Source organism: Pteropus medius, unplaced genomic scaffold (assembly GCF_902729225.1).
Source record: "Pteropus medius unplaced genomic scaffold, Ma_sr-lr_union100, whole genome shotgun sequence".
NCBI classification, from domain to species: Eukaryota; Metazoa; Chordata; class Mammalia; order Chiroptera; family Pteropodidae; genus Pteropus; species Pteropus medius.
The window spans coordinates 7,008,503-7,022,972 of NW_024356336.1; the positions used below are offsets into that span (position 1 = coordinate 7,008,503).

A 14,470-nucleotide genomic window follows, 5' to 3' on the forward strand; every position below is an offset into this window, starting at 1 on the left:
TTAAAGAATTAAGCTTGTTCTCATTTCACCAAAATGAGCCACAGCAGACATATAACTATAAAAGACCTCAAAATTCTGGAATACCATGTAACTTGGGAGTACTGTGAATGGGATGTTTGTATCAAAAAGGAAAAACAATGAACCGAGGGGAGAGTATAGCTTCAGTTTACTTAGTAAACAACTCAGTGCAAAGTATCCAAATTCATTCCCCAGAAAATTTATAAATTATTACAGAACAGACCTTCGAGGTACCCCATTCAGAATAATCAAAACTTAATATAAATAAAACTAGTAAAGCAGTTTTCACAGTGCTCAACAGTGCAGACATTTAAAGGTAGCAAAGCTATATTAGATTTTTATCAGAAAAACTTAAATCCAATATGTTCAGGACTAGGAGCTATGATCTGGGGCAAAGTGAAAATTGTGGCAGCTGGGTTCCTAGGGAGAAATATAATTTACTTCCCAATTCTTTAGTATGTAAGTTAGTAGATGCTTGACCTTGACCTTGGCAAAACAGCTGAAATGCTGGCCACGCTACCTTAGAGCATGTGCATCTTTTTAACTCAGATCCATGGTGGTGGTGGCATGTCCTGTTTGCATGTTCCCAGGGCTGAATTCTTTCACAGACCTGCCTTCATAGAACTTTCCTTTCTGTCTTGCTACGACTGGCTGAAATTCTGGACAGCTAAGCTTGTTTCCTCATGTGTAACAGAAGGACACTTTGGAAGGTTCTTGGGGGACTAGATGGAAGAACTTATCACAGTCAGGTACTAAGTCACTGCTGCTAAAACTCTAGTAAAACCCTCATCTAAAACAACCTTGCACATGGCTTGGGAGGAGGGGGATAATTCATTTTACCAATTTAAGTCGTTAAAAAGGAATTGTATTTGGACAGGAAGAATAGTGCCACCAAGTAGTTTATCTGAGTGCGCTTTCAGAAATGCTCATCTTATCCACGGTCCAAGGTACACCAGGTTTTAGGGGAGAGTAACCATGTAAGTCTGAGAAGGCAGATTTCCTCATAGAAAATAACTCTGGTTTTCCTGTTTAAAAGATCAGTTCAGTTGTTAAATGAAAGTGTAATGCAACACATGTACAATAAATTTTGTGGTTAAGATGTAAGTGAAAACTTACAAATATACCAATACTGGAGCCCCCCTAAAAAGATCTTTGGGGGAGGGGGTGTTGGTGCATTAAATACATCCCTTGTTAAGGCCCCCAGAAGCAGGTGAGACTTATATACAAAGCAACATTTCTCATCTTCAGAGCTTTAATCTACACTGGACAGCTGAGCCTTTGAGCCACAGAGAAAATGTCCAGCAGCAGGGAGCAGGGTGATAAACTGGGACATGTGTCCTTTCTCATAAGGACGATCTGTGCTTCCTTTTCTGTCCAGGCTGCCAAAAAGCAGAGAGTCAAATCTGATGTTATATCACAGTAACAACATGTTCACACAATTAAACATTATTTGCTGTTTCTTCTTTTTTTGAGGTTCTGATTATTCTATATTATTAACCTTAACTGTACGATATATACATATAGTCCTCTGTAAAGTTATCTACGATTATTTTCAACCTGGGGCAGAAGAATAATCCTGGCTCTCTTTCTCCTGGGCCTTGGCCTCCTCCTCAATCAATCGACCAATCAATCAAACAAAACGTAACATCTCAGATATCTATATATAACCAGTGCTTTGAGGAGCAAAACGAGATAATGGAAAGGAAACTGCTTTGAAAACTGTCCAGGCGACCTGGAGTGAGCACTCTCTCCCATCCCTGCCCAGGAGGACAAGAAGAGCTTCACTGCCACCGTGCTGATCGCACTGGGTGGATTCTTCCTCCATCCACGTTAACCCTTCAAACAGGCAATTCTGTTTTATAAAATCAAATAAAAGATTATACATCGGCAATTAAGGTTCAACACAATGTCAATAGGGAGTCATTACAGAAAAAATGTGAAGCAAACTATTGTCAAAAAATAAGACACTGCTTGATAATACAAGGCTTCTTCAAGTGCGTCTGGGGCAATATCAAGAATTTCTAGAGTTGAGTCCACATTGCAAGACAGGGACCTATAATCCTTACATTCCCAATGCAAATGGAAAGTGAACTAAAACAGTGTATGTAATTAGTGAAAAAGGAAAATATTTGAGGGAAATAAATACCTTTGCTCCTTAGACAATCTTCAGGGAGGTCTGTGCATAAAAGTTCTTTGCTCGATGGCATCAGGTCCTCCTGCAGTAAGAAAATTAGCGGTCAGGGAGGATTTAGAGATAACTGCGGTCATGCATGCAAATTATCCCGAGAGACTTCTTTATGACTCCGGGAAATTTACCAGCAGTTGCAAAGACTGGGAACTGAAGGAAACCTCAAATTTAAATAAATATAATCAACAAAAACTTCCTCATCTCTAGAATTGAGCTTGAAAAGCTGAGTTTCCCAAGGTCTGGACAATAACAGAGGTTTAAAATTTGACCTGCAGATCCATACCTTCTGAATCAAGAAACAAACTGCTGCCGTATAATGTAAATTTCATTTGAAAACATCAGGAAATTGGATGTAAACAGTCCCTAACCATTCCAGATATCACACTCATTTTTCTTCCCAAAAGTTTCTTCCCAAATGTCTTTGAAGGGCTATTTGTTTCTTTTCATCCTCCTTCATAGGAGAATGGGATATGGGAGAACACCATCAATAACAACTAGTTTCCTCCTTCAAAAGGAATTCAGAAAAATGAGAAGAGGTAGTGACAGAATACACACTGTGTGGCAGCAAATGGCTTGGAACCCAATAAGGTAAGGGGTTCAATCCAGCTTACCAGCTGGAAGACACCAAGACAAAAGATGGCTGCTCAGAAAACTTTCCTTCTGAGTCACCTCTTTTCCCCTGCCCTAAGATTAAAAGACTTTTTTTTACAGTGACGTAATTATTAGGTACAAGATTCTGACATCGCATTCATCTGAATCTACAGATTCAGTGAAATCATTGCTACAACTTTTAATAATTTTTATAACACATTTTAAACACACACACACACACACAAATACACACATACACACACACACACAGCCATCTGGACTCTAAGCAAAGTTCTGTAGTAGAAACAAAGCCCAGGAAGGGGAGAGAAGATAAAAGCAATGACAAGTACAGGTGGACACAGGCAGAAATAAAACATCATCATTGGAACAGAGATATAACTAGCATGGATTGTCATATATGAAGCAGCACTATTTTTTCATTTTCTATTGAAGTTTTCATGTGCAATACTATTACAGAGCATGAACTTGAAAAAACATCTTTTAAATAACTTATGTGTAACACTACCAAGTCTGCAAAAAAGTATGAATTCTAGCATGATGCCAGGGTGAATTTATTTGTAAATGGAGAAAAGAGAAAGCTCTTAGCACAGAAGGACGGAATTAGAAAATCACCATTTGGCAATCATCATAGTAATAATTATCTTAAGTAAGAATCATCAATAGATGTCAAAATTAGTGTTTAAAAGTCTGAATGAGAAACAAACATTTACACACTTTCAAAGTGTCTTCCCACAAGATAAATAATTACACAGGAGAAACTAAACTTCAGTGGAGAAACCTGGCAGACCCTACCTGAACCAAGTGATGGAAGTTCACCTCCCCAGGAATAAGGACCCCAATGTCATGTGCTTCCTGAGAGGATGCACTGAGAAGAACTAGCATCACTTCTGTGGACTCCAGCACCCAAAATGCATAACTGGAATCTAATCATGAGAAAACACTATACAAACCCAAATTGAGAGAATTTCTACAAAATAGATGGCCCATACTCTTCAAAAGTGTCAAGGTCACAGGCTGAGGAACTGTGACAGATTAAAGGAGACATGACAACTGAGTGCCACAACTGACTTTGGATTTTTCCTAGATCAAAAAAACATTTTTTTCTTTTGCTACAAAAGACATCAGTGTGACAATCGGTCAAATTTAAATGACTGTCTGTAGATTAGAGTACTTGGATCAGTGCTAATTTCTTAATTTAGATGATGATCATTTAATAGAATGTTTGCTAGGAAATACACTTTGAAGTATTTAGGCATCACGTCTGCAACGAATACTCTTAAATTATTCAGAGGAAAAAAAGCAAATGTGGTAAAATGTTAACACTCGAGGAATTTGCATGAAGTGTCTATGGGAATTCTTTGTACTATTCCTGAAACTCTTCTGTAAGTCTCGAATCACTTCAAAATAAGAGGTAAAGAAAACATCTTTATTTGTAGTTATATTTGATCCTTTCTCCAAAATGATACTATTCTCCACTTTTCCATTTCTCAGAATGTCTGAGGTGAAATTAGGTGCTATCTGGAATATTTTTCAGGTTAATACTTTATTGAAAAGGCAGAGTCCCACAACAAAAGATTATGGAATGAGTCAGACAGAGCTCGGTTCCAAGTTCAGGACTCCCACCTACTAGCTACAGAGTGCTGAGAGCAAGCTTACAGGTGGCTGTAAGAATAAACAGAAACCATATATAACACCTAGAGAGATATCCCGTCAGGACTAGGTGCTCCATGAGCAGAAGCTATTATTCATTAGATCTTAGACATGTTATCCTTTTCTGTGAGAAAGGCCAACAGAACTATTACCAACAGATTCTGCTGTCGTCTGAAGCTTTTCTGGGCCTACGAGAGGCCCTATAAAGGGAAAGCTAAGCTCATGTCAGCAACATACAGGTTCTTTCAGATTCCAAAGGACTCTGCTGGGTTTCTGCAATTAAATTAATCCCACTGGCTCTGGCCCTTGGAGGGGCTGCTATGATTTTAGTTCTGTCTCACCTGCTGCTCTAAGGAGGTATACTTAGTTGGAGGCCCTAAAATACCCTGGTGGAGTGCCATTTCAACTGGTAAGAACATAAGAAATCCCATATAATAGTGTAATTTTTTTTAATTGACAGTAACAAATTCTTTGCCTTGCACATCCAACAAGTCATCCCCCTGCCCATTGCTTTGAAAACAAAATCAATTTCTTATGCTTCTCCAAAGTTTTGGCAGATTTTAGGAGGGTCTAGAAAACCATTCTTACTGTTCATCTGTAATCTTATTTCCCATTAAAAGTTGGCTGTGTGTCCTGGAAAAAATGCAATTCTCTGACTCATGCCTATCAGACCAGTTTAAAGCAGGAGAAAAACACAAATACCTTAAGGAGGGAAATTAATAATTAGGCTCTTCAGCTTTTATAATCAGGGTAGTTAGAAACTCCTCAGGGTCTGATGTAAATCTGAGCCGTGGGCCCCACTTAAAACCAGGTCTCAGTGAGTTCCTCCAAACCTGAGCTTCCTGAGCTCTTGAGCTGGAGGCAGAGGCAGATAAGGGCAGTGATGGCCCCATCTTCAGATGGGACTGCCTATACACTGAACTACGCAATGACGGGTCCACAATATGGAGCAAATGAGATATTTCCTACTTTCTGACATTTGTGGAAATAGCTGTGATTACGTTCATAGTAAAGAACACTGAAAATAAAGCAAACTTTGTATTTCTAGATGGGTCTTTCAGTTTCCTACACTTGCATACCTAGAGAGGAACAGCTGTAGAATAGTCACTTTAAATCTTTACAGAGCTTAAAAAGGCATTTTCCTTCATGTATCTCAGTTCAGAGAAACTGATGACTTTACATTAAGTGTTGATCAAGGTAGTTGGGTAAGACATTTAATATCATTCTCCCACAAGGAGTTATCTAAGAGAATTGCTAAAATAATTAGGAGAAAGTTCTATGTGAAGTCTCAGCAGTACGCCACTGGTTCTTTGGTCATTTCTTTGTCAAACACTTTTAACACTATGACATGAGAACCACAGGCAAATCACCACTGTGAGGACAACAGTGCCCTTGCAGACCTGGAAAACAGCTTATGGCCACGAATTTTACTACTGAGAGTATGAAGTTCAGATTTTTTCACCTTTACGTTACTAAAAATGAATTCTTTCCAACAAGATTCCCTTTTAAGCAAACGGTAAACTCTTTCACGCCACTGCAAATTTCCCTTAGGATCACAGACTCTTACGGTAACGAGCAAATTTAATGGACATCTAGTCCAACAGTCTTTCATTTAAGTAGTCATACAAATTGCATAAGACTGCCATTAAAAAACAAGGTTCTCCAATGGCATAACATGCTTAAAGTGATCAATAGCCCTTGTGCTTCCTTACTTGATGTTCCTTGTCCAGATACCTTCAGGGATCTGTCAAAAAATGATACTGAGCCTTCATATGTTATAGCTAACAGTTCAGAAAATTTTCTGTGTTGAGCAAGATTAAAATATTGTATTTTGGAACCAAAGCTATTACAACATATTTAACCCAGGCATACCTACTGCTATAAGAAAGAAAAAAAAGGAAAATATATAAAAATTTAAACAAGCTACAGCTTGTATCTAAGCACCAAGTAAAACAAACACACACAATGTACAGTTTTCAATGTTAAATCATGTTGTGTGGATGTCACATACTATCTCTTTATACCTTAATCTTAAATAAAACCAATCTTTTCCACATTCTGGCTGGTAAACTTCACGTTCAACAGTTTTTGATCTCTCTTCTCTACAAATGTGTTTGGAACTGAATACATTCTTTCACCATTCAGTTTGGCTTGTGCAGCTGTCCCTTCCATTGTGCCTGTTCTCACATACTTTCCCTTCCTTTTCGCCTTTCCCCTCTCCTCCCTAGTAACAGAGTGTCCCTGATCAAAGCACATTATTAATTACAAGGTTTTATACCTTTTGGACACAATCATAAGGCAAGCAAGAATAATTTTTTTCTGGCTTACCTTTTCATGACTGAAACATTTCATGAATAAGTGCAGTCACAAAAGGACAAAGACTGTATGATTCTACTTATACGAAGTACCTAGAGCAGTCAAATTCATAGACAGAAAAGAGAATGGTAGATGCCAGGGACTGCAGGGAGGGGTAATGGGGAGTTATTGTTTAATGGTAGAGTTTCACTTGGGGAAGATTAAATGAATTTTGGAGATAGATGGTGATGATGGTTACACAACGATGTGAACACTGAACTGTATACTTAAAAATGATTAAAATGGTATATTTTATTATGTGTACTTTTCCATAATAAAAAAGCAAAAAGAAAAAAAAGAAAAAGAAAAAAAGATCAACGCTTAAAAATAAGTTCCTTCATAAAATAACATGTATTTTGTTTTCTTTTAATAACAAAAGCAACAAAGAAACTCTGTAATGACTTTAAGAGACGCACCTCTCCATGAACTGGGATATTCAACAAGCCAACTTAATTTTGTTATACTCATTCATGTAATACATGCCTGGAGAGCCTAGGTGACTGTCTTTCACAATTTCAGCAAGTTCTTATTACTGGAGCAGTGCTCCATTGAAATCACTACCTTGACTGATTTTGGTCCAGAGGAAACGAGATGTGGGCAGGTAGTAGGAATCTTTGAGTACTTTTCTCCAAACCTGAGCCAGTGCACGAACATGGGCCTCTTGCGGGTTTGAGACGAGAAACAGCTGAAGAAAAACATCTTTGTGGAATGCTGCTAAAGGCAAATCATGGACTACTAGAAAAATCAGAATCTCAGGGTGGAAAAGAACACCTCTGATGTTGCTTGTCCAAACTAGAATCAGCTTTGCTATACTCCTGACAGTCACTTAGCCTTTTCATAAACGATTTCCCCATGCAAGCTAATTCATGTCTAGATTTGTGTTAAAATTTACTTCTCCTGTTGAGTTAAATTGTCACTCTCTAACAAGAGTATTTTTTACAATTATTATATTCAAAAATTTTTACATTTATAAATACTTAATTCAGAAGTAATTTCTTTCAGATGTACAAATCTGTAAATATTGTTCCAAAAATTTCCCATTAGTCTTCATCCAGCTTTAACATCTTATATAACCACAGTACAGTTATTAATACTAGTAAAATTAATACTAATGTATCTATAGACCTTATTCGAATCTTAATGGATTCATAACGTCTTTTTTGGGGACATGAATCCAATCCAGGGTCCCATAATGCATTTAGTCGCCACGTCTCCTTTAAACTGAGATAGTTTCTTAGGTATTTATCTTTCATGACTGACACTTTGGGAAAGAAATTCTTGATGAGGCTTTGTCTGATATTTGCTCATTTGACTCTGGTTATGCATTTGGGGACAGGAATCCCACAGAAATGATCCTAGCTCTTCTCAATGCATATTCTCAGAAGGCTCATGGCACTGGGGTGCCTCATTCCTGGGGAGGTGAGTTTCCATCTCTGCTTCGGGAGGCATCTGCCAGGTTTCTCCATTGTAAAACCTTTGTAATTATTAAATACCTCCTGAGGTGATACTTTGGAACTATGTAAATATGTTTCTCGTTCCAACTTTTAGCCACTAGTTTTAACATCTATTGACAATTTTTGCTAGAGATGACTACTGTGATGGTTACCAAATGGTGATTTTTATTTCCAATATTCCTTCTATATTTATTAACTGAAATTCTTTAAAGGGCTTTCTTTTTTTCAAGTTATTTATTCGAGTATTTTATATCAGCATGGGCTCAAGATTTTGTTTTACTCTATGGATTATAATTCATTACCAATTAAGCTAAAATCATCTCAGCCTTGGCCACTGGGAGTTCCTTCAAATTGACTCCCATGTTCTTTTGATATGTCCCCATAATTTTCTGAGCCATTCACTACGAATTGTTCTAGGCTTACCTTGTATTATTTCCTGTGCCAGGCCTGGAATGGCATTTTCCCAAAGAGTCTTGGTCCCTTTAACGGGAAGATGTTATTTAGAAACCAAGACCTGGGTGCTAGGTGTGCTCATTGTTATGAAGTGTCACTGCTTCTAGATCCTATCTCACACAGCACATATACATTTCTGTATTTATCTGTATACATTAAAAATTCTAAGTTCATACTGCTAAGTCCAATTCCAAACCACAGGGTTCATTCTAGTCCCCTATCCCCAATTTATAAATACTTTATCAGTGAGAGACCTGGCTCTCATTAACCACAATATTTACCTATCCAATGAATCCCAGAACATACATAAGTAGTTCAGGAACTGCTAACCATACCACTGTGAAAAACAAATTTACTAAAATGTTTTGTTCTTTTTTGGCTTTAGAATATGTAGTCAAAATGTTTGTTACTTGGGTTACTGTTCTCCATTTCCCCTCCCACAGTGTGGTTTCATTATTTATTTGTTAAGAGTGATTTGTTACAGTTTGTATTCAATTTTGAGTTTCCACCACATCCTGGTTGTCCATTTACTTTTCAAGTATGTAGTCAGAACTATACAAAAAGGTGTGCTCAGAAGTGTTACTTCCTCCTGTCCCCTCTTCCACCCTGCTCCCACCTAGTCCCTGTACGCAACCAAACCCATTTGTTTCTGGTTCATTCTTCCTGTGTGCACACGTGTTTTATACAAATGAGCAGATGCTTGTATACTTGCTTATTTCCCCTTCTTTCTTTCATGAGAGGATAATATAGATACTAGTTTATGTTTTGCTCTTTTCTCTTAACAGTATATCCCAATTTGCAGACAAGAGTTAACACAGCAGGCCTGTCATCCTTAGAAAGCCTTGTTTGCAAGGGTGGCTTTACCAGCAACTAGAAAGTTTGATTTTGGGAGCGTTTTTAACCATTCCCTAAATGAAAGAGTAGCTCACTGCACCTATACAATAATGTGGTTTATAATAAAACTCTTGCTTTCTTCCTGAAGTCTGGAATTTTGGTATGTGCTAGCCAGAGGATGCCTATGTGACCAGTTGCCAATAAAAACTCTGGGCTCTAAAAAGCTTCCATGGTAGACATATCCCATGTGCTGTCACAATTTGCACCCAAAGGAAGTTAAATGTGCGTGACTTCACTGGGAGAGGACTCTTGGAAGCTTGTAACTGATTTCCTCTAGACTTTGCCCCATATCTCTCTTTCCTTTCCTGATTGCTTTATAGTCTTCTGCTGTAATTAATCTTAGCTGTGAATATGACCATATACTGAGTCCTGGAAGTTCTAGTGAATCACCAAACCTAGAGGTGGTCTTGGGGACCCCTGACACACCTGGGAATCACTCCACATGTATACATAGAGATCTTCATTCTTTATTACAGCTGCATAGTACTCCATGTATGGTTGTTCATATATCATAGCGTATCCGACTTTTATATGTGGACTTTTAGGTTGTATCCAATATTCTGCAATAATAAATAATGCTTCAAATAAATAATCTTTCAGATATGTATTTTTATATTTTAAAGATGTACCTTTAGGATAGATGCCTAGAAATTAGAGTGCTGGGTCAACAGTTTAGGGCACATATAGTTTTGTTAGGCATAGCTAAAATCCTCTGCTGAAAGGTTGTATCAGGCATTCTCACCAGCAATGTTGTCATAACTTTTCATTTTCTCCATCTTCATAGGTAAAAGGGGTATCACATGTTGTTTAAATTTGCTTCTCTAGTTTTGAGTGGGGTTGATCATCTCTTCATGTGTCAACCCCACTTCAATACACGCAGTGAATCAGCCAAGTCTTGCCTCCATTTTTCTATTGGGGTTTTCATTCCTCAGTGAAAGAGTTCTTTATAGAGATAAGCCCTTTGTCTGTCATATATGTAGCAAATACGTTCTCCCAATTTGTCAGTTGTTTTTAGTCTATGTTTGTGTTATTCTGCCAAACTAAGAAGAGTTCTTGAGGTCCAAGGGCGTCTGGACTCTGCAAACTTTCTGAAATGGTATGTCTGCTTTTCTGAGTGGTCTGTAGCATTCATCCAGATTAGCAAAGGCTCCTGTAATCTGAGAATGATTAGGAGCTATTACTGCCATGTCTTCCATTGAGTCTAACTGTGCCCAACAGAACCATTTCTGCTTGACAGCCCTCCGAATTCTTGAAGACTTCTCTTGATTTTTCTCTTTTCAAAGGATGGCCCAGAAACTTGGCTTGCAACAGTGTATTTTCAGTGTGAGTTCTTATCCATGAATACATTCCCGGTTTTCTCTACCCCTTCCACATATGACATCAGGTTCAGCATGGGTAGGAGGGCGTAGGATCCACTTTGGCCAGGAACCCCAACACTGACACATTCCTTGCTTCCTCTCTAACATCATCCCCTCAGCCTGGGGCATCTTGAGCTAAGCTGAGCGCCGGGGAAGAGGAGAATGTGATTATGATATTCTGGATATAGGCTAACCAGAATACAACAGAGCACAACTACTACCTCTCAGTCCAGGCAACACATTTCTGTTAATGTATAGTAAAAGCAAACTGGCTTTTCATGGCAGCCATACCACAGTTACCTTTAACTGACCAGCTAAAACCTGCAGGTATGCTGTTTCTCCATACATACTGCTTTTCTTTTTTAACTAATGGAGTTCAATTTATAAAACCAAATACAAAATCTTACATTTATATATATTGTTTCATTTTGCTTTACACAAATCAGAATAGTATTTACTTCTGGTGGAGATGGAAGGTAAAAAAGGGATAGTTTTGAAAAAGGAAAAGAGAGACAGTAATCTTCTAGTTCTTAGGTTAGGTGGTATGTGTGTACATATATATATATATGTTGTGTTCATTACTTCATAATTTATATATGCTTATTTTTATATCGAATATTACATTAAGAAACTTTCATCTTGTTAGACTCTCAGCCCACCATATCAAAAAGAAACTTTTAGATCCTGAATCTGTTACCTAACTCATTTAACTATATTTTTAAGAGTAGGTCATCAAAGCATAAAATATAATTATAACATTCAACTGTTACTTAATGTTTTATCCATACCTAATTATGGTCAATATATGCAGCCTACTGCATATATTGCCCTGTAAACTGTGTAAAGAAATGATGTATTTATCAGGTGGAGAATGAAGCGTAGCCCAGGATGCCCAGAGAATATGAATTTATTAGTGGTTCTAGAGCAAGGGCTGGCAAACTACAGTCCGCAGGCTAGTACCTGTGCTTACAAATAAAGTTTTATTTATACAGCCACACTCATTTGTTTACATAGTTCACTTTACAACTGTGCAATGGCAAAGTTGAGTAGTTTTGACATAGACCATATGTCCCGCAAAGCCTAAAATATGTATTTACTACATGGTCCTTTACAGAAAAAGTTTGTTAACTCCTGGTCTAAGGCACCATCCAGGGGAGAAAGCAAGTTTTCTAGTCCACCTGGCAGGTATATTCCTTTAAGAATTGGGGTCTCTCACAGCTAACTAACCATTAGTCTCACCTAATTAACTCTTCTTAACTCTAAGTTCAAACTCACAGAGATATATCCCATGTCCTACGAAGTAATGATTCTACTTTTAACTGTGTATTTCTTTAAAAAGTGGCTTTCTGATTTATACTTTAGCCCTTCATGAAATGGTTTAGCATGGGTCAGTTCTTTGGAGACCACTACCTCTGATGTACTAAAAAAAAAAAAAGTCAAGTTCCTGGACCTGCAAAGCTAAGGACTTGTTTCAAAATATGGAGACCTCTCAAGGGTATCCATTCTATGATGCCCTACCTGAATCAACAACCTCCCTCAAAAATACCTTGGTGACATCTCGCTCTGTGATACTACTACTAATTATGATACTAGCAAAACTTCAGGAATAAGTACAGATCATTTCTTAACACCAGATGCAGAAATACTACATGACTACCACAAAGAGACTCAACAGTTCATATACAATAGCTACTTCAGAGAAGTGACACCTTTTCATTAGATAAGCACTTCCTCTCAAGTGTTTGATGTGATGCAAATGTTTTAAAAGATCATCAAAAGAAAGTTAACATCCAAATCAACATTTTGGAAATGTTTCAATAAATCATAAGCTACCTGTCAGCATCGTACTTTATCATGTGAAGTTACTCTGGAAAGCTGTCATTCACAGTCATCTCATCTGAATCAAGATCTCTTTTCTTACCTGACTTGGGCTGATCTTTTCTTCAGCGGCTGTGGAATGTTGACACAGGTCTTCCTTTGCTCCCTCACAGGGGTCTCTTACAATTTCCACCTGGTCCCCTCGATCTCTGAAGACCTTTAGCTCCATGCTCTTTGTTTTCTCTTCCCTATCCAAGATCCCAGAAGCCACAGAACCTGCTGTGAAGTCCACCAGCCCACACCGCCCAAGCTCACCCCCATGATCCAAGGTCTCAGAGGTTTCTTCAAAACAACTTTCCGCATGAGTCCTCTGCAGCTCCAAGGGCACTGCCCTACTCTGACTTATAAGAGAGCTTGAGGCTCCAGGTTTTACATCTGGAATCACACTTGGCTCAGGGTCAGCATGAAGCTCTTTGGAGACACTTACTGGGATTTCAGAGTATAATTCCTGTACCACGGCAGACATGGAGGAATCAAGTGGAACTGGCTGAGTCTCTACTCCGGATGACAGCATTAGGGCAGATGTAGATTATGGAGTCAAGTCTTTAACATCAAACGGTTCACCCTGACACAAATCAAAGGAAGGGATAAAAGTTTAAAACCTTGCAGGGTAGAAAAAAAGGTTTTCTTCCAAGCTCAAGCCAGCTATAATAAGGATAATAAATTCTACCTCAAATGCCAGCGTTATCTGGCACCAAAAAATTCTCCTTAATAAACTGCCTTATGAAAATTCTCATTTTAAACCTGGAGGGCCAACAAATGTACATGAGAATATGTCTGAGCATCCAAAGATAGACCTGATGTAAATTAGAAGACAAAGACAGGTTTCTACTTGTTTTCAGAGCATGAACCTTGCTCGTTTTGTTCACTGCTATATTCCCGACTGCCTGGAATAGGTACTTGACACACAGTGGGTACACTCAGTAAATATTTGCTGAATGAATATATACTGAAGGACTCTGAAGAATGTGATTCATTGGCTTTTCTTCATTAAGAATTCTCTTTGAAAGGAGATATAGAGAAAAATGAATTCCTTTCCTTCACTGCTTACCAAACACTTAAGCTCTATCTACCCAGGCTGGCACAGACATTCTTCAGCAGAATCTTTCTTTTTATTTAGCATCTTGATATTTTCCAAGTGCCTTCACAGCCAATTCATTTGATTCTCACAACAACCCTGTGAGCTAAGTAGGGCAGCTATCATCTTCCCATTATAGACCTTAAAATCACACCTGAAGAAGTTAAAAGTGACCTACCTAAAATATTACATGGTTATCTGAAAGTAAGGAGAGGAATACCCAGGGGACTTTATTTGAAATGGGAATGTTTAATTTCTTCTATTGAGTGATGGAAATACAGGTTATTTGCTATAATATTTATATCTAGATAGTTCATAATACTATATTAGTCAAACACATGCAAGTGCGTACATGTGCGCACGCGCGCACACACACACACACACACACACACACATACATACACACAGCCAGGAAATGGTACACCCAGAACCAGGGATTCCTGGCTGGTAACTTTGCCATTTTAGTCCACCAATAAATAATGTATGCGGTTTCCACAAAATCCCATTTGACCTGATCAAGGTGGAAATTGGT

The 14,470-nt window shown here is 38.1% G+C and overlaps 1 protein-coding gene across 10 annotated transcripts in view; it reads right to left on the minus strand.

Annotated features, from left to right (window-relative positions):
- The window catches only part of PRR14L (proline rich 14 like), a 47,758-nt gene that overhangs the window by 27,034 nt on the left and 6,254 nt on the right, over nt 1-14,470 (minus strand). For 5 of the 10 annotated variants that reach the window (XM_039862025.1, XM_039862026.1, XM_039862032.1 and 2 more), the window contains 2 exons: nt 12,904-13,425; nt 2,165-2,234 (listed from right to left, as the gene is read on the minus strand). In XM_039862025.1, coding sequence (XP_039717959.1) covers nt 2,165-2,234; nt 12,904-13,374 — 541 coding nt within the window. In that variant the 5' untranslated portion in view covers nt 13,375-13,425. Of the gene's footprint in view, nt 1-1,403; nt 1,871-2,164; nt 2,235-12,903; nt 13,426-14,470 lie in introns of those variants that run through there. The other 5 variants (XM_039862029.1, XM_039862031.1, XM_039862030.1 and 2 more) reach the window with 3 other exon arrangements.